The 26,563-nt window shown below is 47.8% G+C and overlaps 1 protein-coding gene across 2 annotated transcripts; it reads left to right on the top strand.

Moving 5' to 3' along the window:
- The first annotated feature begins 5,244 nt into the window (after nt 1–5,244).
- Nucleotides 5,245–26,164, top strand: SIFa (neuropeptide SIFamide). Of its 2 annotated transcripts, none has more exons than XM_089550682.1 (4): nt 5,245–5,276; nt 20,443–20,605; nt 21,416–21,537; nt 26,006–26,164. In XM_089550682.1, exons 2-3 carry the CDS (start codon nt 20,479–20,481, stop codon nt 21,511–21,513), a joined length of 225 nt encoding a protein of 74 aa, XP_089406808.1. In that variant the 5' UTR covers nt 5,245–5,276; nt 20,443–20,478; the 3' UTR covers nt 21,514–21,537; nt 26,006–26,164. The 2 variants fall into 2 exon arrangements, with proteins under 2 accessions (XP_089406808.1, XP_089406807.1); XM_089550681.1 differs by having other exon boundaries at nt 26,003–26,164.
- Nucleotides 26,165–26,563: the final 399 nt, after the last annotated feature.

Genomic DNA, 26,563 nt, shown 5'->3' with positions numbered 1-26,563 from the left:
AACACCCAGACACTTCTTACAAGACAAATTTTCTGAAAGTTCGGCTTCCAACTGACCAGCTTGAAACGCAGCATCCATGAAGGAGCGAAAAAGTGTTCGGCATACGTTGACACCGCGAGGCGGGCTTCGCTGTCTTGCCATGCGCCGAGCTTAATGAAGGAGGCTGCTTACGTGTTACTGCTGCGTTGACGGCAGTGTTGTACTTGTTGCTAGAGCTTTCTTTATGGCCAAAAATAGGAGTAAGTACAATAGCTACACGTGTAGCAAGGTAAAGAAATTTGATGTATTACATGTTCACTCCAGGACACGCTGAAAGTAGCCTGCATGAAAGTCCCGATGCAAATTCAGGTATTAATAAAACGAGTTTCTGACGAGGTCGCTCAACCCGTCGTGTCTACAGCCCGCCGAATTCCACCAATCATAGACACCGCGACGACAGCGACAAGCTCAAAGGCCCGTAGGCGATAAACAAGCATTGATTGGAACTACACCGCGATAGCAATGGTTATGTGAAGACATCTCATTAGGTAAGTTTGGCGGACGTCCCAAATACGGACCGTGCATGCTTTACTCGAGAAAAGTAGAACGCAGGAGTGCCATACAATCCTTCGAACATATAGTTTGAGGCAGTATTCCTTCGGTGCAACACATTAACTGTATTTGACCTAACAAAATGAGTTGCGCTGTGTATGGTCAGTATGCTGGCTGCAGCGTGAAACATGCATTTGCACACTTTAACGAGCGCCGCCATTGCAAGGCAAAGCATGATTTGTTCGAGCCGCTGAACGGCGAGATTTACTGTGTCGTGCTGTGCTCTGCCGCTTACAGCAGCCGCGTCGCACTAGCCCCTGAATAAACTTTGAAGTGGTACAAGCTCTGCCTTCATCAGTATACATGCTTGTGGGCTAATTGGTCTGAAACACATTAAATGTGTTGCCTTTGCCTAAGCTAGGTTGAAAAGTTACTTAGTTCACTCTTTGGCCTTGCTTGGCGGCTTGGATAGCATCTCCAGTGCTTCAGATCTCTAAAGAGTCAGCAGATTTCCCTCCTAGCATATTCAGAGCCGTTCGCAAAGCAGCGCAAGGGAAGGTTCAGGAAAGAACACCTCAGGAAAACTGGTGCAGCTTTGGTGGAAACCGTTTAGAGCTTTGAGTTTCCAACATAGACCTCCCCTATACGGCTCAGCAGTAAATCTGGTGGTCTTTAAACTTTTGAGAAAGCTGTAAGCGCTGACGATTCAGATTACAGCACAGACAAGAATAAAGTGTTCGTCGTGATAATTTACTGCTTATGGCGAGAGTCACGGTGGCGAAGCGTGCAGCTTATACTATATATCCTTCGTGTTCTGTGTACAGCTCCAGCCAGCTTTTCGAGGCAAGAAGCAGGGATCTTTACCAGGAATTCGGGCCAGCGCTCAGGCAGTGCCGCTAAGCCTACCGGCCTGTAGCCCCTCATTGGCAGCCAATCGGACATTCTCTTACGTCACTGATGACGTCAACATGCTAATTTTGAATGTTCGAAGCCTCGCCCCTCGTAGTGGCAGCCAAGGAAACGAGTACAGCTTGTCCCAAATTGCTGGTATTGTTGAGGTTCGATTCCCGAAGCAGTGCGTTAAAAAAATATCACTAGCTGGCCGGCGCCATGCACTAGTCAAGCTCCAAAGCCCTCTTTTTGCGAAAAATATTACGAAAACTGTTCCCGGGCATTATGAAAAGGCGAATTTTCTTAATCATTTTGGAAAAATGAGTTTACCTCATTGCCCAGTACACCTCGTCGGAGAATGGTATCGATATCATGAACTCTATATATTACGAGAAGTTGTGAGCTATCTGCCTCGCAGAACGTCGAAAAACTTTTATGCATCTGAAAATCAAGCGAAAACCATTGACCGTGTATCGTATAACGGTTCGTTTAGTTTTCCTTTCCTTTGCTCCTCTCATTGGTCGCGGCTTTTCAGTGACGTAGGTCGTGGTGGACGACTTGGTTGCAAGTTGCAGAAGTTTTGAGATTTTCTCACAGTTCCTTCCCCGATACCATGTTCTGCGGCGCCCCTCCACTCACCCCTCTTCCACTTTGGCAACCGCTTGGGACGTCCGCGAGCAAGGAATGTATGCCGTTGGCTATGCGGTGTTAAAAGACGATACTTACCACAGACGAAGAAGCTGAAGAATAAGAGGGCACAAAAGAGGGTACAACCGAGTATAGAGGGTCCGTAAAAAAGTGTAAATCTTATCAGGCCTCGCGGCTATTCGCGCCGCTCCTAGCACAAGTAGGCGCTCTTCTGACACACCCCAATGCAGCGTGTCCACCAGTGGCCAGCTTTTTTGCATTACAGCTTCTGCTGTTCACCACTGCTGTATTGCTTCTCCACCCGCGCACTCTTGGAGGCCAGTCCACGGGCGTCTGAGGAGCGCCCGCTGGGACGCCGGTCCTGATTGCTAGCCCCGCCTTTTGTGCACTGCGGACCCCATGGCGGCGGCCTCTTGGAATGCGCCTCTCGCCTCGTTCCCTCAGCGCTGATCAGGTTTTCTTCTATCTCGCCTTAACGTGGCCCAGGCCTGCAGGCACTGTCACCGCTGGCGTTGTGCGAAAGTTTCCTGACATGCTTGGCATTTTTAATGACTCCGAGCGGCCTGTTTCACGAGCTGCAACAAGCAGAAAGCGAACACACACTCATCCTCTTTTCATTCTCATCATTGAACATCCTGGCCAACCTTCTGCTATTATTTTTACACCTACCCAGCATGATGTAGGATGCGAGACCTGTATAAGTACATCTGCAGCCAAAAGCTAAAAGAAAGCGATACTCGAGAACAAGCTTCATTTCAACGCCGTCTGCGCACACAACCTGAAACAGATATATGCAGCCCAACTCCCCGAGTGACCGAATTACACAGCGCATCAGTAAATCTCAAATACATGCACCCTGCATACATACAAACAAACCATTCTTTTTTTTTTTCCAAAGCCGCATCCTTAACGTTTCATGGCGGGTGTGCATCAGGCATAACATCAGATACTTTGTCACTCTTCTAAACTCGGTACTGTACTCATGCCTTTCTGCACTATAGGGTTGCCTATGATCTTCCATGAACAAGCGCAAAACGACAACGGGCACATTACAAGGAGGACGACGTGGATGAAAGCGCTTCCTTCTACAGCCGCCGTGGTGGCACAGTGGTTATGGTGCTCGGCTGCTGACCCGAAAGAAGCGGGTTCGATCCCGGCCACGGCGGTTGAATTTCTTTGGGGGAGAAATTCTAGAGGCCCGTGTACTGTGCGATGTCAGTGCACGTTAAAGAACCCCAGGTGGTCGAAATTTCCGGAGCCCTCCACTACGGCGTCTCTCATAGCCTTAGTCGGTTTGGGACGTTAAACCCCATAAACCAAACCAAACCTCTTCCTTCCACGTCGTCCTCTTTCTAGTTTGGCCGTTGTCTTCTTGCGCAGGTTCATCAAAGATCATTCAAGAGCAACTAGCGCAACAGCAAGTGCTGCTCAAGTGTGATCCAGGCGTAGCCTGTATTTATCTGTAAATATTTCCGTCTTCGATGTATCAAACTGCGCGCCTGAAGCAAGCTTTTTCTACTACTTATCCTGGCAATTATATCGGGAGAACCCGGCTCCCTCGTACGCAACAGATGAAGTTTCGCATGCAAAGGCTTAATTTAATGACAGGCATACAACCCTGTCTTGAATTGGAACTTACATTCTCGTAGCTTTGAAGCCTCATTGGTATAGCACTGATCTCGAAACTAATAATGTTCAGGAACCGGTTTAGGGCATGAAAGGAAAATAAAACATCTAAGTGTAGCTGTCCCCTACGCCACAAGAGGGCGCTCCCTTCAAAGCGCCCCTATAGGCGCTGGACCACGAACGCCGCAGCGCGGTGTTAGGGAAAGGCTGTAGTCGTTTGTAATTTGGGATTACAAAAGTATTCACTGCAGCGGCATGCATTTGCATGCAACGAATACGTTTGCACAAAGCGCCTGAAGAGCAGCGCCAGCGCTTGAGAGGGCATCTTTGCTTTCACATACTTCGCGGTTCTTTCCGTACAATATCAATTTGTCGGAAATCGTTAGATAAAGGCATGCCTGAAAGTGGTCCCGGGTCACTCTTCTTGCTTTGAACCTGCTTCTTTTCGGATAATATTCTTACCAGAGAGTAAAGAACTCTCCAGGAGCGATGCCGCTTTTTGGCGAACACTAGATGCCCCAGCAGCCCAGCCAATTGGCCCAATATTGGAAATGTATTGGCAAAAGCCAGTCCTACAAAGGACCACAGTGAAACCATCCATCTCCGATATTGGGCGGATTACCTATGTCGCTTGGGTGGGCCTTTCAAATCGTGTGTTTGGCAGTTCTGCACTGCACTGCAGGAACTGCAGAACGTATTCTTGACGAGTGGCCATTGCAATATTGCGTGTTGTCGCACGCGTGGTTGCCAGCTGCGTCAGCTTACCTTACGGATCCTGGACCAGATGGTCCCTGGGAGGAGTCCTTGGTTTGTAGGTCCCACATTTTCCTGCCTTCAAGGAAGCATGCTGCCGCAAAGTGCACCAGGATGATTCAGCGCCGACGAGGTCATCGTAAACCGTACGCCCAAAAGCCATTCACGTGCTTTCGTATTGCTTGCCCGACGGCGTCAGCATCACCGTAAGGCTGTGTCACGTTCCCGCGTGAGGAAACGTCGCCGCCGAGCTTGGTCCAAACGACAAGTGGGCACCGAGAAGCGCATTGTAGCGGGGGTTAAGTGTCACGTAATTGTGGGCCTTAATCCGATGAAGATCTTTCTTTATTCTGGTCGCTGCCAGCACTATTGGATTGCCACGGCCCTTATTTGTAGTCGGCCGGACGCGTGGCCAGACACTTTCCCTGCCCGGGGCCCGCGCGCGTGCTCGGGCCGACAAATCAGTTTCCGAATTCCCACGGTGGCCCCCAGGGGTGAAGCCGGGCGGAGGCGCCGAGAACCACTTCATTGCCGGACCAAGGGCGGTCTTGGGGCCGTGCGCCTAATGAACGGTCGGCCCTCCTTGAGCCGCCGCTTGCTGCCGCCGCGCCGCCCGTTCAATCCGCCGCTGCATCGCAAATTGTCGCCGGCCGTCCCGAGTGGCCCGGCGCGCTGCTCCGCTCCCTAATTCGCGGGCCTCCGGGCTGCGGCCCCCGGCGACTCCTCCCCCGACGGCACCCACGCGCACCCTATAAGAAGCCGCCGATGCCAAGGGCCCGGACACTCTAGGCTGACTCGACGTCCCTGGAAGGACCTGCCAAGTCTCGGTGAGTGTATGGCCACGGTGCCCTCCGCTAATGCGAGCTCCGAGGCTTTGAACTCCATGTATGCGAAGCCATCATCCTGGCCTCCTGAGAGATGGTGGGTGCTTTCCTCCATGTGTGATACAAGCTCACCCTCGACACGCGCTGTGCACACCACATAAAGAGAAGAAAGTTGTACAGGAGTGCCTTGTACAATGCGCTTCGAAGAGAGAGAGCGAATTTTAAACCACGTGGGTACGCCAGTACACCATGGAGGACACGAAGTTCCGTGTACAGAACTATTGCGGCCGCTATTTTATTGGGTGGTAGCAGCGTTGTGGAACTATGCAGAGGGCAAGAGTTAACTGCGATTAACTGCAAGCAACACGTTTCCTGACTGAATGGCCAGCCAATGGCTGTTGATCATTCAGTGCTGTTTGTTTAGGCATGCTTTAGATTTTACGACCTTAGTTCTGTTTGTTTTTGAAAGCTTCTGACTGAATTTTGGGTGCTGTGATTTTATTCAAGCGTGAAGTTGTGAATGCATTAGTCAACACTTACCTGAACCCATATTAATGAATGATAATATGTTTTATACAATGTCTAGTTGACAACTACATCGCCAACAAAGTTTAAGAAAATGTCCTGCTGCTTTTTTATAAAGGAAGAAACTGAATAAGTGTCTAGTTGCCTTGACTATACCCCGCCACCGAAGTTACAAGCTATAGAAGTGATGTCCTGGTGCTTCGTAGCAAAGGAAGGGGTTGGGACTGGGGTTCATAGAGTAGTTTTTCGCACGCAAAGCATGTAACTCGTCAAAGGTGCATTTAGAAGAAAGCAAAATTAGGAAAAAAAGTAGTTTCTGTTCTTAGTTTAGACTTCAGAGCTCATCTACTTGTCTAAAGCGCTTACAAATGCTGCAAAGCTTTTGACTGCACTCGCCTGCTACGACAAAACCGAAGATAGTTGGTGCCGGTAGAATGTCGTCATAAAACTGCACGCTTTCAAGTGAACTTGAGCACTGAGGTGCAATGACTTTTGAAATAGCAAATTCTTTGTTAGTGGAGTGGAAGTAAATAATCTTCAAAGTTGTACGTAGTAGTTAATCGAGGCTCACCCGTATTTTCTGGTAGTACATTGCAAATATTTCTAAGGCTGTAATAATGCCACTCGCAAAGTAGTGCAGCGATTGATTAAAGACTCAAAACCTAAATTATCGCCTATATGAACAGATTCTGAGAGGATGATATGTGAACGCCGTCAAACATATACCTGAAGTGAAAGTTAATGCGTTTGCATAATTGAAAGTTTTAGTCGTTTATAACGTATGGATTCGAGTACGTAGGTTTACTGGTATGTTAAGAGCTGCGTTCTCTCTTGTCCTGCATACGGAGGGGCTGTGTGCCTAAAGAGGTTGCTAACATGCATGAGGCGCCTTCGACAGTATTTAAAATGTAATCTGCAGTTCTCACACCCTACCTTGCTATAGTTCTTTCACTGCGGTCGCAGCCAAACGCATAAGGCGACAACTTCTGCAAGCACGCTGTCCTGTCATGTGCTCAGAAATCGACCACTCATGCCTGGAATTCGTCGTGAGGGGCAACCTCTCAGTCATGAATGGTAGCTTCCACTCTGTTGCAGGAAGTAGTGAGATAAAATATGCCTGACACACGTGAAACAACACAACCAACTACCAAATGGCTCAACTCTCCGTTTTACTGCATGTGATAAAGATTTCGAAAATAAACAAGCTTGACGCCACGATTACATCAACGCTACAGCTGGAATTAAGTGAGGTCGGCATTCGGTCACGCCTCTTGCAGTACCCAGTGGCAATACGACGGTAACGCCGTCAGGCTGTTGCAGGACCACTGCGTGTAGCACACACAGAGCAACTGTAACTCTCCTCCGGGCATTGTTTGGGAAGAGCCTTCGTGACTCGATCCGCTTTCGCTTGCCTTCAACGCCTCCTTCCTCTGGTTTATGTGGCACGCCCTGGGGAGTCTTGACGCTGAAGCCACCTTGGCTCAGCCTAGGCTGTACGCACTGCGGTCTCTTGACGCTGGGGCTTATTGGTCTCCCATTCGACTGCTCTAAGTGTGCGGTCATGACGAGCTCGCCTCCCGAGTGACCACTCTCCAGCACTTCGCAACTGTTATGCAGCAGCAGGGTCTGTTATCGCCGACTTTTCGACTGCATTTGAGAGAAGGAGCGCTACGAAGCCGACTGGCCAGCCAGCCAGTAGCGATTCCATGCCCCTTTCGACGCCATGCAGTGCAGATGGCGCTCCACGAGACCTGTTCGATGTTGAAGCGCTGAGAGCTGTCACTACAGAAACTTATGGCGGAGAAGGCTTTAAAGAGGAAATTAGTGGCGCTGGGCTCAAGGCGAGCGATGTACAGTTGCAAGTGATAAAGATCAGCTCAAGTGACGGAGGACCACCTAGGCGGAGGAGAAGGAATTACGGAAAGGTTTGGTTTGGTTGGTTTGGTGTATGGGATTTAACGTCCCAAAGCGACTAAGGCTATGAGAGACGCCGTAGTGGAGGGCTTCGGAAATTTCGACCACCTGGGGTTCTTTAACGACCACTGACATCGCACAGCACACGGGCCTCTAGAATTTCTCCTCCAAAGAAATTCAACAGCCTCGGCCGGGATCGAACCCGCGTCTTTCGGGTCAGCAGCTGAGCACCATAACCACTTAGCCAACGCAGTACTTAAGACTGCTTACGTGCTTTGAAGGTGAAAGCATTAATTTTTAAATTTGTACTTGTTCCTTCCTTTCTAATGAGGCACCTACTCATTAGTATACAATCGTAGGGCAATGCATACACTTGGTTCGCCTTTGTTCACCAAGAGCCAGCGTGATTTTGTGGCCTCTGGATTGCGTGCTCGCCTCGAAATCTCAAAGTCCTTGGTTGAATTCCCCTCACCTTCGGAAGGAACTTTTTTCTTAGCTGATGACGTCATTGGGGGTTTTCTGGACCACTTTTCCTGGACACCGACAACAACGCCGACGGGTTTCGTTGCTAATGGGCCACATCTGGCTTTCGTCTTAAAATTGAATTCATTGCAGCCGATGACTTTCTGCTGAACCTGGCGCAAGAGTGAAGATGGGTGAAGGCCTACCAGACCTGTTATTGGTGCTTCCAAGAACGAGAGCGCCGCGAGTGGCAATTATTTCTTACCAGTGCTCAATTACTTCTGCTAACCTTTTTTACTCGCGACTGTACCTTAGGCAGGCCTTGTGATCTGGTCAGGCGGGTAATACCCACATCACCCTTCGAGCGGGCGCCAACAAAGCGTGAGGAGGCAAGACGTATGCAGCTATCATTATCACTATTTCGCATTGAAGGCGGTCAAAAAGCCTGCGAACGTTTTTCGGCGCATGATGGGGTGGGAGAATAGAAAGCCAATGGAGAACGCTTTTGACGACAGCAATAAACAGTAATAACAAGAAAATGTATCGTTATAATGATCGTTATAATGATCGTTATAATTGATCGTTATAATGAAATCTTACAATATTTTTACGGGGATGCTACGGGATGTGCATTGACGGCTGCGCTGCGATGGCCAGCACTCAGCTCAGAGACTCCAAGGGTCCAGCTTCACACTGTCAGCGTCGTCGTCGTCCAGCGCACCGCCACTTCGTCGTTCACGATTCATTCACGAGTCGAGTCCGCTGATAGAGTAACCAGTTCACTGGTAACAATATAGAAAAAATGCGTTCATAAACTCTTTCCTATTAAACATTTTTTTTGTCCATAATTGCTGGGTATGTGGGAACAACGGGCAGCTTATTCATGAAGATTATCTCACGCAGGAGCGCTTTACACAAGCCACTTGCACCAGCGAGCAAAACAATAGCCAAAGCCATGACAGCCCAGAATAAAACGTACTGGTCAGTTGCAAGAGAACACTTTATAAGGAGAAATTATGAAAACGTGACCTCGATGATAGGGGCACTTGCAGTACCAGCACAAGAATGACCAGCCGTAAAGGCTGCTGCTAAATTGGAATCAAGTATAGATATGTCCCATCCTGCATTACTTATGTAAACCATTGGCGGTAATAAAATGAATGAGAGTAATAAATCCCTTTGATCACTCCTACTAAGCAGTTAGAGTATTTTACGTATCTGCGAAGCCGGTAAGAACGATTTGTCACACGCTAACGCTCTGGAGATGATTATCAGTATGGCCAACCAGATAACCATTAAGACGACAGCAGTCGCTATTGTCTGTCTAGCATGCGAAGAGCTTTAGTATTGTGGAGATTTAGGCAATCACGCTAAGTTAACGCCAACCAACGCTTGTGATTAAGAGCCTTGAAGCTTAGTGAACATTTTGCAACTGAGGCATGAAGCCCCTAAAATCAGCTTGGTACTGTGGCGAGGAATCCCATCATGCGCCGGAAAAAGTTCGCAGACTTTTGGACCGCCTTCAGTGCGAAATAGTGATAACTATAGCTGCGTACGCCTTGCCTCCTCACGCTTTGTTGGTGCCCGCTCGAAGGGTGATGTGAGTATTACCCACCTGACCAGATCACAAAGCCTGCCTAAGGTACAGTCGCGAGTAAAAAAGGTTAGTACAAGTGATTGAGCACTGGTAAGAAATAATTGCCACTCGCGGCGCTCTCGTTCATGAAAGCACCAATAACAGGTCTGGCAGGCCTTCACTATTCTTCAGTCTTGCGCCAGGCTCAGCAAAAAGTCATCGGCTGCTCGATGCGAGCGACTAAAAGAAAGATTTTGCTACACGTAGGAAGAATAGACCATTACCTTCAATATTTCTTTACCAGTAGGTTACAATTTTCCAATAATCATAAATTTTGTCCAAGACTGTTGGACATGAAACTTCCCTTGTCTATGACCGCTTCGCGAATGGGCAGCGCAAAACCACTGTACCCTGCTGATGGAAACAGAGGAAAGAGAACCAGATGCACAGTAAAAATTTCCAACTATAATGTGACAAGCAGTGATGAGGTAACATAGAGGGAGATGCTTGAGTAGTGGCTAGTTAGCATGACGTTTTTTTGGAGCTATTGTGCTTTGATAGCGCTGCAAGACCCATATGTACGCGTACGTGATTTAACGTCCAGAAGAGACACATGGGCAAAGAGGGAAGCCGTACGATATCTCAGGATTAATTTCGACGACATGGGGTTCTTAAACGTGCACTGACATCGTACTGTACATGCCGCCTTGCGTTTCACCCCCATCTAAACGAGAAAAAAAAATCCGGGCCTCACTTCCCCTGCCCTCTGTGCATGCGCATCGTTGCTGCAGCGACGGAGACGCGGCTTGGCGCGTTGTCTGCTTCCTCAGGCGCCGCAATCCCAAAGCCACTCGCGGGGATGCAAGTTCTAGTCAAGTGCTTCAGTTTGCAGTCAAATTTGTGGGCGGCGGAACTGCCATAGCGTTGCAAGCTTCGTCCGTTGCCGTATTGCGCCTTGCTGCGTGTGTCATGTCAGCGGCATTTTACGAAGAAATTCTTAGGAGACGTTTTTTGATTCAAAGAAGCAAGTAAACATGTGGACAGAATATGCACCATATGGCGAGGAATTTGTGGACGTTCAAAGCGACCTCGCCTATATCACCATAACTTTCGGAACTGAGCGCTCTTGCTATCTCCAAGGTTCAAGCATGCGGATTATCACAACTGCATGTTTCTTGACACTGTGCTTGTGCCGTCGAGTCAGCTTCTGAAGTACACGCTAAGATAATGATACAGCCTGCATCGCGAATGGCTTTGAAGGTGTCAAGTGACTCTGAAGCACTATCGCTATGAAAAGAAATGCCAACACGCAGCGCGTGGCTTGCGGCACAATCGGCCCAGTCTCGAACCGTTAGACCGAGATCCCGAGATTGTGCCCCTCGCAGAGCAAGGCTGCAGTATTTGTAAAAAAAAAAAAACAATAAAACAGCGCACCATTAAGACACGAACCGAGCAAGATAGGACGCTCTGTCGTCCTATCTTGCTGTGTCGTCCTATGTCGCGCCTCCAGTGTGCGAGGACCCTCCTAATGAGCGTCGGCTGCTTGTGGCCCGGTGAAAGACGCATGTGCTACAGTCTTTTGCTCGGCGACACGTGCAGTGATAGCGGTGCAGTGGAGACATTGGAGCACCTGCTCCTGCGCAGTGCCGCTTTCTCAGAGCCGCGTCGCGAGATGCTCGCGGCGTACAGGGCGCTGGGCGTCATCCCGGACAGTCTCAAGGCACTCCTGTGGCCGCGCGGCAGTGTGGAAGAACAATGGTGAGCCTCTGTGCATTCATCGAGCAGGCGGGCTTGACTTCCCGCTTGCTCAACACCAGGTAGTGCGCGCGTAACGTGAACGCCCTGTGTGGGCTACTTCGAACGACATGCGGCCGGGTGTCCCACCCCTACCACTTACGCAGTATGCCGTGCGGGGCGATTAATTAGCGACAGGACGCTACGTCCGCGCAACTTCGTGTATACAGTGTATTTTAGCGTTGTGTAAATATGGGAAGTGGTAGCTCAAGCGCGGTTATACTTCGGCAGTGCCTGGAATCTTGCACGCGAGAGGGGTAAACTTTTTTTAGATTTCGTATTTCGTAAATACAACGCACAGCTCTCCCCTATCGCTTCTCACTATATCGCTATCATTTCTCGCTATCCTCTCTCTGTCACTTTCATTTCCGCCGGCGCAGCTCCGGAGCTTAGGATATTAGACTGCAACTGCCGCGGCCGGCCAAATGCTTTCCTTCCTTTTTTGTACTTTTCTTTCAATAAACCACTACTATTAGCGCACAGTGCTCGTGGGATGCTCGTGATGCACAGTGCTCGTGGGAGTGCACAGTGCTCGCCCTTCGCAAGGAAATGCGAATTAAAACTAATTGCGTGTGTAGACAAAACAAATGCTCGCCGTCTCCCAGAAGAGGGGAGGGCTATGCGTAGACCTTCGTCATCCACGCGATCCGGCAATGCTAATCACCTACGTGCATATTCAGTTAACGCCACCGTGGAAGCAGACGACTCCCCTCTACCTACCTTCTCCCCCGGCGCTGCTCATGCAGAATGCTCAAAGCACGTTACTTGGACTCGGGGACCGCTTTCTGTGGCCAAGTAGTGGAAGCTGCATAGCCATATAAATCGATTCCTGAGCACCGCAGCTTCGGGGCCACGGCGCCGTGGGAAGTAGACGACGCACATAACCGCTTCTCTGTCGCTATAGCAATGCAGCGCATGCACAGAGAGCGGTGGGGTGAGATCAGGTGATGAAAACCTTTGCCGAAAAACCCGTGTACTCGCGTTAAATGGTGTAATAGCACACTTAAAATCACCAGTCCTTTCATAAAATGCCTGAGCCGACCAAATACAAGCCGCATACTCCATTGTTGCTGAAGCGTTGAGCGGGCGTTAACGTGCAGCGAATGTCTGTGGGGTTCAAAATGTAGTGTTGCCCGAAGAAGTAATCTGAACTGAGTACACGGAAACAGCGACCTTTAAAATCGATTTGCACCGGAATAAAATGTCACACGGCTGTCAAACTTGGTGAAAGCAATCAGCAGTGAGAAAAATGCCTGCAGTATAGGTGTCATTAAAATATGGTAATCTCAAAAAATGCGGGAGCTGCCCTTTAAGCCTGAAATGCGCTTAGTTCTCGCTCTCGGCAAACTCTAACACCGTACGGGAACTATGGCGAACCGGGGGACAGAACATAACTCGAAGTTTTCGAAACTTTCCCTCGGAACGGTTATCACGACAAAAGAAGCGATAAAAGCAACGGGCGCACCGGAGCGGAAACGCGCGCTGCCGGCTTTCTAAGGCTGCTATCAAGACAAAGTTAGGGCTGCCGGCTGCAGCGCTTAAATCCTGCGTGTTGTACAGCGATTTCATCTCGGCCATTCATTGGATTCCATCGCTGCTTTACTCTTCGCTCGCAAGCGATAACGCAAGTCATGCAGAAAACTTGATAGTATGTGCCATCGTCGAGGGCAGATGCAAGCTCTTAATGCATTGCAGAAAAGGCGCAGCGCATTCTTGGACGGTTGATAGGCGATGGTAGCCGCACTCGAGTCTTGGAGCCTCTGTCATATACCACTTTTGCTTGGCTCCTCATAACGACAGCACGCTCAGCTATCTTCGTCGCTTTGGCGAGTGGCGACCCGAGTTACGAATGCTCGCTTCCGAAGAACAGCAGGTGGTGTCAGCACGCGCTACAGGTCGCGGCTGAAGTCGACTGCACGACCGCGACCACAATTATTGCAGCTGCGTTGGCGCGGCGGTGGACGGAGGGACGCCGGCGCAACCAAGCCGAGGCGAAAGCCCCGGCTTTCGGTGTGCATGCACCGGCCCCACCTGCTCTTCGGCACGTGGACAGGGCTGGTCACGCAGGTCGCTGCAATTGCTTTAACATGCGCTTGCTCCACCTTCTTCTTTCGGCTGGCTCGCTGCGTTCTTAAGGTCTCTCCCCCTGTCTGAAGAGCCGTAACGCTCGCCGTAACACTCAAGTAGACTTGGAAAAAGCTCTTGACCGTGTCTCTAAAAATATTCGTTTTTCCCGGCTAGAAAATGTTAACGTTTGAGCAATTATTTTTGATGAGATAAAAATGGCTTTAAGTGGTTGCACAACACGCCTTATTCTGAACAAAAACGTGGGAAACCGAATTAAGGTTGACTAGTCTGTTCACCAAGGGAGCCTTCCCAGTTGTTTTTATTATATATTGAGTAACTCTGCTTAGGTATCCTTCAAAGCAACTGTGTTGCTCAATTTCGATTGCACATGGAAAAGGTTGGCATCCAGGTTGCTGTTTTCTGCACTAATTATGAAAACATCTTGGAAGTTTTTAAAAACGTGAATTTTCTGCGATGCAGGTTGGAGTACGGTGAATTGGGGAAAGTGTCTGGGGCTTCGAGATGGTGAATGGTCGCGAACCACGAGTGTTTTCGCAAACAAACATCTCGGGCCACGACCCTACCCATGTACTTAAGCGTTACTCCCTATTCTCCTTCACCTTTATGTCCCCTCCTTCCCTTTCCCCCACTGCAGGGTACCAAGCCAGTTCCTTCTTCCGCTTAACATCCCTACTTTTCCTTCTCGCCCTCCCTCCTGAATTCTACTGTGAGAGCGAGCCCTATTAGGGAAGTAGGGATGCTTACTTAAGAGAGAAAATAGAACGATCTAATTAACTGGACCTGTCAGTGTTTGGACGTGGCAGTTTGTCATGGTTTGTTGGTCAGCAAATTCTGGTACGTAACGGTTGGTTGGTTTATGGGGTTTAACGTCCCAAAGCGACTAAGGCTATGAGAGACGCCGTAGTGGAGGGCTCCGGAAATTTCGACCACCTGGGGTTCTTTAACGTGCACTGACATCGCACAGTACACGGGCCTCTAGAATTTCTCCTCCAAAGAAATTCAACCGCCGCGGCCGGGATCGAACTCGCGTCTTTCGGGTCAGCAGCCGAGCACCATAACCGCTAAGCCACCGCGGCGGCTCTGGTACGTAATGGAACTGCTGCCCGGTGCCCGTCTGAATATGCAAAAACTGCACACTGTTTGCAATGTATGTGATCTTTTTTTTCTGGAACGTCCTCCAATGCTGCTTCCACTTGAACCCTACGGCATGATATACCTTCACACTGAAAACAAGGATGGCGTGCCACACTTATGTCTTTATTTTCAATACTTCGAACGTCCTTGTGAAGGGGTTTGCTTGAGGGGTGGGCGTTCGCAATTACAGATGAGTTCAGTGAAACACTTCAGGTGGTTGTGATTGCAATTGAAGACCGCAGCAGTAGAAAGAACATCCCAGTCTTGGGACATTTGTACAAAAAATGAGCAAATATGGGCTGGTGAACAGGCTGAAGTTGGGTGCATGGTCTCCTCATGGCTGAGGCGGTAGGAGTGGCGGTGTGTTGGTAAAATAGCAGGGTTCTGGGGATTAATGATATAATTTACGGAAGGGGAAGAGGCGAGGGACTTCTCGGCGATATAGAAGGTTCGGCAGATTAACTTTCGCTTTGAGTTCAGTAGCCCTAGGTTTTTTTTTTAGTTTTTCATGGTGTTTAACGTCCCAAAGCGACTCAGGCTATGAGGAGCGCCATGGTGGAGGGCTCCGGAAAATTTTGAGTACCCGGAATTCTTCAGAGTGCAGAGACATCGCACAGTACACGGGCCTCTAGCATTCCGCCTCCATCGAAATGCGACTGGCCCGGATCGAGCCCGCATCTTTCGGGTCAGCAGCCCAGGCACCATAACCACTGAGCCGCCACGGCGGCCAGTAGTACTAGACATATATTAGTAATCAAGAAAGATAAAACGCGCAGCACGGTTGTGTACGGACTCAGGTAAGTTGATGTGGTTAGCTTAGTATGGGTCCCAGATAGCGCATGCGTATTCAGGTTTAAGTCGAATGAAGGTGTCGTGTGTCAGTAATTTCACGGAAGGAGTCAAAATATCTCCTCATGGCTTTGGGCCTGCATACTATTTGAAGAAGCAAGATGGCGGTGCATCACGCAGATCTTGACGCATGGCCAGTTAGAGAGCTTTTTAAAGAAGCGACTGCAAAAGATATAGAAATAATGAAACTTGATAATCCGTCCTCTGACTGGCTGCCGTACATGTTAACCTCAAATACAAAGAATTTCAGCCTTTCTACATTAAAGTGCAGCTGATGGTACTGGTGCACATATTGTACGCATGAAACGACCGCAAAAACAGTTTTCTTAGGTAACGAGAAACGAAGCTTACATGTTAGCACCGCCGCTGGTTGAAAACCCACCCTAGTCCGATTTTTTTGTTCCGCTAGATACTATGGCTACGGGGAGTTTCGGAATGTATACAGGATAAATTCGCCGGGATGTTTGGAGTCAGATTCAGGTTCGGGTGATGTTCGCCATAATTTGCCCAGAATGGGAGCTGAAAGAATTTTTTGGAGGTGAGAGCGGAGGTAATGGGGTGGTCTGGGGAGTGCGCCCTCGCTCAAGAGCGGCGCCGTGGATCTTAAGGTTGCGTTTGGTTACAGGTGTGTATTGTTGACTCTAGCCCATTCTGCGCTTCATCAAGGTCAATGTTAGAAGTGCTTTGGGGTGTGTTGTGGCGTGACATGACTTGAACGAGGGACCCATTTCAAGGATGCGGCTAGCACTGTGCGTGCATACAGTATGTTGTACATTTGCGGCACTGTGCGATAAAGGGCTAAATAAGGTGAGGGGTACCATTTGATACATCTCGATTGGTATCAGACGCGACGCCAAGGAGCTCGAACCAAGTAATCTCCGACCCCTCGTCGCAGTGGTAATGGGTTTAACAGCTGGCCTGTTAATGAGCGGGTTTCCGGTTGAGCGAGGCGCCGCTGGTCGTGATGTAGTAGATCACGTGAACACAACTGCATGTTCCTCACGCTCTCTTTGCCGTCTTCGGGTGGGCGCGCTCCCCGCTGATTACGTGAACACGCGTACCTCTGCGACTAATTCCATTTCTCAACGGCGACAGCCTCTCTCTGTCTTCTCCTTGCCCTGCGTCCGTTTTCGCTGGTTTTCTCACTTGAACATGTACTCACCCACCCAGCAGTTCACGATTCAGCGGAATAGTACTACAACTTTAGGTTTCTCCTCCTAGCTAGTCTGAGAACTGTTGAAAATAGTGATTTTGCACGAAATTACCTCATAATGGAACCTAAAAGGTACGAGGCACCCAGATAAGACGGTAAAGAGAAGACGGCCTTCCCCAGCATATCGTCCACATCACCTGTCCTTCATCATTTGCTAGAAATCTAATCTTTTTTGTACATGATCACAAATTGCATTGTCTTGTACCTTTTCTGCCCATCCCACCCCTTATGTAATACCCCGCGAGGGGTCTTTAAGGTACTAAAATGAAAATGAATGACTGAATAAATGATTTAGATGCAATTATATTTCCGTAATAACTTTCTCTCAGGAGCACAGTACCCTAACTACCGGTGTTGCTTCCCGGCTCGTCTCACAGCTTTTAAGCGGTGATTCTGAGTCCAAAGCATCAAAGAATGGAATCTAAAGGGTAGCACACGCCCAGGGAAGACCTTAAATTGTTGGTGTCCTGTTATTTTTTGGTATAAGGAAAGACAAGCAAAAATTATTACCAACACGGGAATTCGAATTGCTGTCTGTCGCGTTAAAAAAAGAAGAAAACTCTGCGCTAAATTATTGTGCCACAAAATTATTATTTTTTGTTATTACCTGACCAGACATAGAATCGAATACAGTATACCCCTTCATCCCCCCTAGGAAAAAAAAAACAAAGCGGCACGAAAAACAAAAGCCAATCTGCTTCCGTTAACACGTCAACACTAAAAGTTTTCTAGCGCTGCCAAATCTTCATAACAGACTCAACTATATATCTCTAAATTTTCATGTCTACAGAGAACATTTGCGCCGGCATGCTTGACTGTCGTTTTTGTATTCCAGAGGCTATGGAGGCTCAGAACCAAAATAGTACTGTACAGAACCCCACCCTCGTCTATTTTAAAGGTTAATTGAAGGAGATTCCAGCGAAAAATACCGTCTAAGCATTCTATATAAAAGCCCGTCATATCGTTTGAGGCATTTTACACAAATTGTAGTTGGTTGTCTAGGGGACAAAAATGACATCCACATCTAGCTATGTTTTTAGTTGGAAGGTGATTGTGTTAAGCTTAAAAAAATTACTTTACGCAGGGTGATAACACACACGTCTAGAACATCTCGCCCTAAACAGGGAAACCGACGTCGGAACATCAACGAGGTCACTGTATAATCTCTTTCTTTTCAGATTACTTCAGTATTCGGAAGAGAAACGGACACTCATTACGGTGAAATAGATTACCAGTTCCCGCAAATATGTTTTCATGGCACCGGCTCCGACATTACAGCAGGAAACAGCGTAATCATGCTAAAGCATTTCTGGGACGTACTTTTATCAGTGTGTGCAAAAACAATTCTTTCTGGTCGCGAAAAATATATGAAATGAGCGACAGCTAACTAGCGGAACGAATGAAAGATACCGGGATCCCCACCAGTGCAGATGGATCGGAAAAGGTTCGTGCGTTAGTAACCTTTCTCATCTTGAACCACAAATGGAGATAGCGAAGATGCCATGCATCTTCTGCACGTTAACACGCTACACTCCGTTTCATACATAGCAGGCAAAGCTGCCAAAGCTAGCGCGACTGTTCGCGCAGGCTAAGTCCGCGCGCAAAAAGTAGTTCGCCATAAAACCAAAGCGAACACAAGCATATTTCGTTCTGACAAATCTTACGTGCCACGAATGGCACCTCCTTGACTTCTCTTTACCTCGCGCCACGTTTTCGTAATGCGACTCGTCGAGACTTCCAAAAGAAAAAGTACACGTGGCGGTATGATACGCTCTTTGTAGGGCGAACCGCTCCTACTCAATCCACGCCCAAAAAGTAGTTCCCACTCCGGGAAAATTATGGCCAGAGAGCCCGCACACTGGGCGCCTGACAGCGTCGATCGTGATTTTCAATGCTACCATATAGCTTTATACAGCTCTTTATTTTCGTCCAAACAGTGACCGGAGTTTTGAGAAGAACGAATGATACGTGGCGGAGTAATATAGTTTCGCGGACGCACTACTTCAGCAACCTCAGCAGCGTTGCCTGCTATGTATTAAACGGAGTATATATATAAAACACTTGTAGCATGTACTGTACTTTGGTTTCCAAAAATACATTGCATACAGTAGCGCGGGCTAACATTGAAAGGTCTGCACCTTGCCAGCCTTGTGACCACTTTTAACAGCCTGCGATTCTTGCTCCCACATTAGTTTCGTGGTAATATTCAAACGGTACTCGCAAATATTTCGTTGCCGTAGTTGCCCATAAAAGATTTGCGAAACACCTCTGTGCGGAATTCTACTCACTATTTCAGGCTCGTGAGCATTTATCGGTATTTGTCACACCTCCAGTTTTATCGCAGTACGCCATAAATACGTTAACTAATTCGGTAATGTTATCGTTATCTTGGTAGAAAACAGCTATCCTAAAGGAACGAACTGCAGCCTGTAACTGCCACAAATCAGCTTAGGTTCCTGTTGCCTTCATCGAAACTGACTGCACATATATCTGCTGCATCTCCTAGTGAGTACGCACACCTGATCAAGATGCTTTCACCTTCCATGGTCAGCGAAAAGTCCTTCTCAGTGCACAAGCGCTGCTCCCCCCCCCCCCCCCCCCCCCCCCCCCGTCGCCTCCTAAAAAAATATCTTTTCTCAATCCACTGATTTTCTTGATAAAAAGGCGTTAAAACATCATGCAGTCGTTGGTTATCCTATTATTTGAAATGTGGGAATGAATACTTCTCGACATGACTAGCCTGAGCTCAACCCCAAGTTGTAGCACAGTGTACAAACGCTCGCTGACTTGTCTAGAGCCCTCGAAAGGCAAGTTCCAGTGTGCATTAATGACATTTCTCGGCCTTCATGCAGTTTTCTGAGCCATAAGAAGCAATCAGTGGTCCATAGAAAAGTGCATGCATGATAAGGTATTGTTTGGAGCCTATAGATCACTCGCTGATCACGTCAACATACCCCGCACTCTCCCGCTTGCGCGCTGTATACAAGTACGTGCAGCACTGTACACGTGTGCTGGATCTCCCTGTCCATATTATATGCTCAGCTTTCGTTCTCCGTTCGGCAATGACTATTATAGAAATCTCTGGATGGTTCCAAAATGATTCTGTATGGAAATCTTTCCCAGGGCTTGGGCAGAATACCCTGCCCCGAAGATGAAGTGCGCTAGAGGACGGCTTATTTCCTTTTTACTCCCATATAGGCTAATTTTAAATTCACAGTGCAGAAGCCACCTGTAGGCGCTTTATCACAAAAATGCGCGATTTTGGACTGCAGCGCGAAGCCCCCGACAACGCAAATACGGGCATTGACCAAGTGTTTCAGACTTGTACCGCTTTGCGTGATAAGGAATGCATTAGTAATCACTTCAGCGACCTCAAGGCAATCGTTTTACGTTGTAAGAAGCTATAAAAAATGCGGTCGCAACGACTGTGTGCCGCTTGTATTTCTTACTTTAAGAAACAAGCGACATTCTAGGTTTTTAAGCAAAAACACTTCACTTAGGCCTGCTATAAGGCACTATAAAAAGCGCTCACTGCAGAACACGCTAAACTCTTAGCTGAGATTAGCTCTGTGAAATTTTCTTGATTTTTTTTGCTTTTTTCTTCTCTGCTGTAGTGGAGCAGAAACAGAAGCCTGTCCAGGTGGAACACCATGCAGTCGTGGAGAGCCGTCCTAACGCTGTGCACGCTTCTGCTGCTGGCGGTGATGACAAACATGGCGTGCGCTGCCTACCGCAAGCCGCCATTCAATGGCAGCATCTTCGGGAAGCGTTCCAGAGGTCAGCCGCTTACCCGCCTTCTAAAGCGTTGATCGAGCATGCAACAAATCTTACCATATATACGGTGTCTAGGCAGTTGAATTCACAAAACTTCCTTCACCTCATTCCCGAGCACTGACCAATTATTTTATCCAACGAGAGAAAATTTCATATAAGAAAGATTTTATTGATCAGGTCCTAGATTTTAAAGGACGTTTCTAGGCATCCGTGCTTAAAAATAGTTCCCGACATGCCATCTTCTTGCATGTTGTTCTAGCCAATTAAGAGTGGTCACTGAGTAGGTCGGTCATAACACGCCATCTAGACTTTGTCAGGTGCACTGAAAAGGAATTCTTATTTGCAAAAGCAAAATTTCTGTGACATAGCCATAACCGAACTGAGTAGGTCGGTCATAACCCGCCATCTAGTCTTTGTCAAGTGCACTGAAAGAGAGTTCTTATTTGCAAAAGCAAAATTTCTGTGACATAGCCATAACCGAACTGAGTAGGTCGGTCATAACACGCCATCTAGATTTTGTCAAGTGCACTGAAAAGGAATTCTTATATGCAAAACACATAATTTCTGTGACATTGCCATAACCGAACGTACTTAGCTAAATAAGGTAGTGCTTTTAAAGAGCAGTATGCCGTCGGCAATAACGGCCCATGTAAATATAAGTAGCTATTGCTATTTGAATGCTTTATCCGGTCTCCACCTGACATGACAGATTAAAGGCCCCCGCAAATTTACGCGGGCTGTCTCTGGTCAGATAAATCTTAATATCTCTGATCATGTGGGCACTGAAAAGCATGTTGTGTGTTGCGCTCCCAGGTGACCTTAACAACGCGGACATCAAGTACGCCATGTGTGAGGCCGTCTGGGATACATGCAGCCAGTGGTTCCCGATATCCCAGGACGGAACCCAATAGCACGCCCCTCGTGGCTTTGCCCAGGTGAGCAAGGCTAAAGGAGCGAGCAAGTTTGCTGTACTTCCGTCATCAGGTTCTGACATGCTTCCTAATAAGCTGTTTTAGTGAAAATTAATCCTTTCCGTAAGCAGCAGATAAATAAATATGCTCAAACACGTGTGGAAATCACACCGATAAGTGAAAGGAGAAAGAATAATACAATGAATCATTTATTTCTCGGAACGGACACAATATATCTCGTTGCCGATATGTGGCCTGTATGTAATAGCAGCGCAGGTTGATGGCGAAAATATTTACCCCTTACCAATAAACAAAACGGGTGAAAAAAAAAAAAACAGTGGCTTAGCTCAGCTATGCCAGGATATATGTAGCGAGAGGTGCGCAGTCTCTTTCTCGGTCGAAGGCGCGCGGCGTCGCGCGCGGCGCTGGCAGCTGTGACGTCACTCGGCGGCTCCTCTCGATCGGAGGCGAGGGGCGCGTTGCGCAGCGCACCAGCTGCGCAGCTGTGACGTCACTCGGCTCCTCGCGCATGCGCACAAGTGGGAGGCCCACAGCGCAATGGCGAGACTGCGGTTAATGTAGCTCTCGCTACAAAAAAAAAAAAAACTTTGTACACCACTAATATGCAGACGTTACAGCTCCGAGACGTCAGTAGAGTTATCCTTAAATTTAGAGGGTTTGAAATGACTAAGTTTAAAATTCATTTTTTAAAGCAGGGTTAAAAACATGCCTGGGAAACTTTTCGGCGTGCTCCTCCAGCACAAGTTTCCACGCCAATAATGAAACATGTTCAAAAATTTTTTTAGTAATTGTAGAAAGAATCGAAATCAAGGTTGTCACAGGAATGTAGTGAGCTGTGAGTGAATGTGCTGTCAATTGGGCGTCGTTTGACGATAACGGCAGAAGAGGCAAGCCGGAACAACTGAAAATATTTTTCAGCCTTCGTGTTTGTAGTTAACGGATGCCAAGATGAAGATGTGCAAAAAAAAAAAAAACAAGTTACTATAAGGCGAATGTGCCTCCTAGAAAGACGAGTGCTCAACCGACGAGTAAGAGTGAGTTGTTAGAGGCGTAAACTGCAACAAGCATGACTTGTTGCTTGCCGTAATTGGAGACGGGAGAACGCATATGTATTTATTTTGCCGCCTGCGAAAAGACATCGCAACACGGAAGAGCTGACACACAGATCCCGGAGTATTTCCCCGCACCTTAGTCCCCAGAAAGTAACGGTTAGGAAGCGAGGAAAGGTACCGAGGGAGCCCCGTGGTCACTTGATTGCGGCCCTTTGATGTCAGCCGGTGTTACCGAAAGGATACATCTCGCTTAGGGCAGACATTTTTCTAGTTGGTAGCTGTTCTCGACAGCCACCAACAGAGATACTGTATGAGAGCGTCACACTTCCCCCTTTGACTTACGGGTACGCCCCAAAACTTACATTTTTTGTTGCTTTTTTTAACAATGTTAGCAATGTTGACGCCGTCATGGGCCAAGGAACAGTAGTTCGATAGTCATGTGCGTGGCCAGCAGACATTACCAACGTGTACGTTTGGATGATATAATATCCGCACCCAGATAATAACACGCTGTGAAGGAAGGCGTGAATGACAGCCACGAACGGAAATATCCACTTCCCTGACAAAGAAAGGACCCATGCGAATATTTCGCCTAGGAATGTCGCACGATAACGAGTGATTTTGATTTAGGACGGTAGTTGTTAGTGTGACATCTCGGCGAGAGACGGCGTCCGATGTTACGCCCTCAAATACACATATTCCGACAAACTGCGCATGCGTGAGAAAGGCGAAACACATGCTCCGAGAAACTGCACACACACGAAAAGTTAAAAATTAAAATAATAGGAAAATGCTCCTCCCGCACAAACCCGCTCGTGCTGTCTCTTTCGGCGCCGCTGCAATGGTCAAAGACGTGCTTTCGCCTCTTGTTTCTCGCCACAAATGTGATGGCTCTGCCACACTTGCTGCTTGCTCAGATTTCCGTATATGCATCCACGCAAGGCTTAGGTTCCGTTTGAGGAGCGGCAATAGCGAGCGGGACGCACTGAGCAGAGCAGGCGTAATAACGGCATGGCACGCAGGACCCCGGCTATCACGCTCGGGAACCAGTGCGTATGCGAAAAACGCGTGGCGCCCTCGAGAAACGCAAAGAACGTGCATCAAGATGTGGTAAGCGCACTGGCGACCCGGACCTCCGGGATATTGCAAGAACCCCAAGGTCACCCTCTAATCACCCAATAATAGAGGATAACGCATGACGAATCTACCATAAAGTATTTTCTGTGACAACAACTCTCGCAGGTATCTCTCATTGTCATCTTACAAATCTCTACAGTACCACCTCTTCAAAACGCGTCTCAATCTCTCCAAATAATATGACAATCCACAGCTGCCGCTGTCATTCGCGGCATGTCAGGGTGATCGTCTTGTACAATTTATTTTTGCTTAGGCCGGTTGTCATGATTCGAGCCTCTGCCCTTTAGTCATAATGCAGTCGGAGCAGGTCGGAGATCATGCCGTGATACAGAATAGCGCGGTTAAAGGAACATTGAACCGAAATTTTGCAGCTGGAGTATTTGATGCAAGGACAAGTTAGGCTGCTGACTACGAACCCCCCCCCCCCCCCCCAAAGAAAAAAAAAGTGGCGCAAATCGATTTGTTTCTGCAATACTTTATCGTACCTCCAGAACTGGCGGCCGCCTCCAGAAGCTGCAAATGGGACGTCAAAACACCCTCGCTGTTCCCGCGCCATTCAAGTTTCTACATGACTATGGTTGCTGGGCTAAAGTTATCTACCTGCACGCTTTGTCAAACTCTCAGCTGTCCAGCAATCCGCCTTCGTAAAGAAGCGTTCGGTATAGTGAAACGAAATGAAGAGGTGCTGCTACGCCCAATGCTGTCACGACAGCATCGTTGGTCGAAACGCACCTTCGCGCACGTTTTCAGTATATGAGAAGCTTCGAAAATTGTAGACTGGCGCTGCAAACTCTTCACGGCAGATGTCTTTGAATGCGGCTACTTTGTTTCAGAGCAATTTCTGGACGAATACTATGCAACTTGTGCAGCTGGTCGAGAATCATCGGCATGCCGACCGAAGGACAACGTCGAAAGCCTGACGCTGTTCGCTTTATCTTCTCAAGCAAACGAAAAACTGTCATGATCAGCGACGCGTTTGAGGGGAGGAGAAGGCACGTTTGCACTGTTTTAGTACTAGCCCTTTTTCAACATAGTCAGCTCAGGTGCGATCTGCAACAGCACAAAAAATTACTCCCCCGCCGTCCTCGCTTTATATGCGCCAATAGGAAAACTACTAGGCTGAATGAATAAATAGCGCTGGAAGGATGTGGACGTGGTTACTCTCACCTGGACTGATGCAATATTAGGGTGGGAAAGCACAGCGCTTTCCTTATTGCAATTCAATGGAGCGTTGTGTCGTGTGCGTTCGTGTAGTTTGTGAAGTCTTTAGTTTACAACCGCACATTGATTGATGACTGGAGCTCTCGCGTTTGTGACTGCGTTTATTTCTGTTCGTGCACATAACGCGCTTCTAAAATTGAGAGCAATGAGGCTATATTTTCTTCATGTTATGTACGTGTTGGGACAGCGTACGCGTTAGAATAATTAATAGCAAATCGCATTGAACAACACGAAGCGGCGAACGACCTATGACTCTTCGATAGAGACGCAATAACTGCCTTTCTGTCCGAACTCCGAACGTAAAGCGGCGCTCTTGACACCCTAATTAACGCTAGTTCAACTGTTCTGCAGTTGTGAGTATGCGAAATAAAAGTTTAGTTTTCGGTGCCTTTTCAGCTGCTCGACGCCATGTGATGCGGAAGGCTCGTAGCCACATGTAGTTTTCTTTTTGGTGGATGCGAAACATTTCCATCCCCAAAGCCGTATTAGTCGGAGGTGTAGCGAATTTCGTAGTCATCAGAACCAGGTTGCGTGTGACATATAGTCGAACCAAAGCTATAACGAAACGGCCTATAACGCAATGATGCATATAACTAAGGAATGGCGATTCCTCTTGGAAGCTCACTGAACAGGGCCTATAACGAAGTAATCGCCGGGCCCCTTAAACTTCGTTATAACGACGTTAAACTTAGTTATGACGCGACACACTTGAACTGACCTCAACTAGCTAACTAGCTGACGAGGGTGTTATGGCGTCACATCTTTCACCATGCGTTTGGTAAGGTACTTGATGCGTGCTCATTCAGTCTCTGAAATAAATTACAATTACAATTACAATGTGAATTAAAAATACACAAAGTTACCACTGCACCTTAATATATTCACATATTGAGAATTCATTTTCAGCGCTTCCTCGAGTTCTTCAGATATTGTTCTAGTGTCCCTTAATGGCGAGCAAACATTTTGTTTTAGTTACTCTGTCAAATTAAACAAATGGGTGCGCATGGAAGCGACAATAAAATGAGAACCCTAACGCATTGCTATTCTTCCACTTACAGCAGGACGCTTCTCTTGACCGAGGAGTAGACGCAGCCAAGATGTCCATCCAGAACAGACGCCTCCGACAATCTGATATAAACGGAACCACAGCAGCGGCGGCGCCGGCACAAGGTGCTGTCAGTCGCCAGCGCATGTAGAGTAGACACGAATAAAAGCATCTCTTGAAAAAATATGGTTCTCATGTGTCCCCTATTCACGTTGATGTATGCTTACTTAGATTAATTACTCGTCCTACAACGCTTATTAGTCCTAACTACAGAGCGACACACCCGCAATCCTAATCCTCCAAGTTCTTGCAAAGTTTTACTCGTTCCATGAAAATTTTTACTTGTTCCATAAAATGCTTCATAGTTCGTGTAGGAGCATGGAGTAACGAACTGTGCAGATAATGCATGTACAGTATCCGAAGTGATTTTATTTTTTTTTAGTTCACGCATTGTACCAACAGCAAAAAGTGCAGCCATTGTGCATGGTGTGAATATAAGGCCTTCAGATTGCTTCCTTTCTCCTTCAATTTTTTTTTTGCGAGTTGTCGCCAAGCCTTTTAAAGAAATCAATAT

Source organism: Amblyomma mixtum, chromosome 6 (assembly GCF_055824585.1).
Source record: "Amblyomma mixtum isolate Tamu chromosome 6, ASM5582458v1, whole genome shotgun sequence".
NCBI lineage: Eukaryota > Metazoa > Arthropoda > Arachnida > Ixodida > Ixodidae > Amblyomma > Amblyomma mixtum.
The sequence above is the reverse complement of the archived record's forward strand: the minus strand, read 5'-3'. Positions and strand labels throughout refer to the sequence as shown.

What these genes read in the sequence shown, in the direction of transcription:
- SIFa (XM_089550682.1), top strand. Translation starts at nt 20,479, where the DNA reads ATGCAGTCGTGGAGAGCCGTCCTAACGCTGTGCACGCTTCTGCTGCTG. An exon ending in CTTCGGGAAGCGTTCCAGAG is followed by an intron (nt 20,606 to 21,415) that starts GTCAGCCGCTTA and finishes TTGCGCTCCCAG; the next exon opens with GTGACCTTAACAACGCGGAC.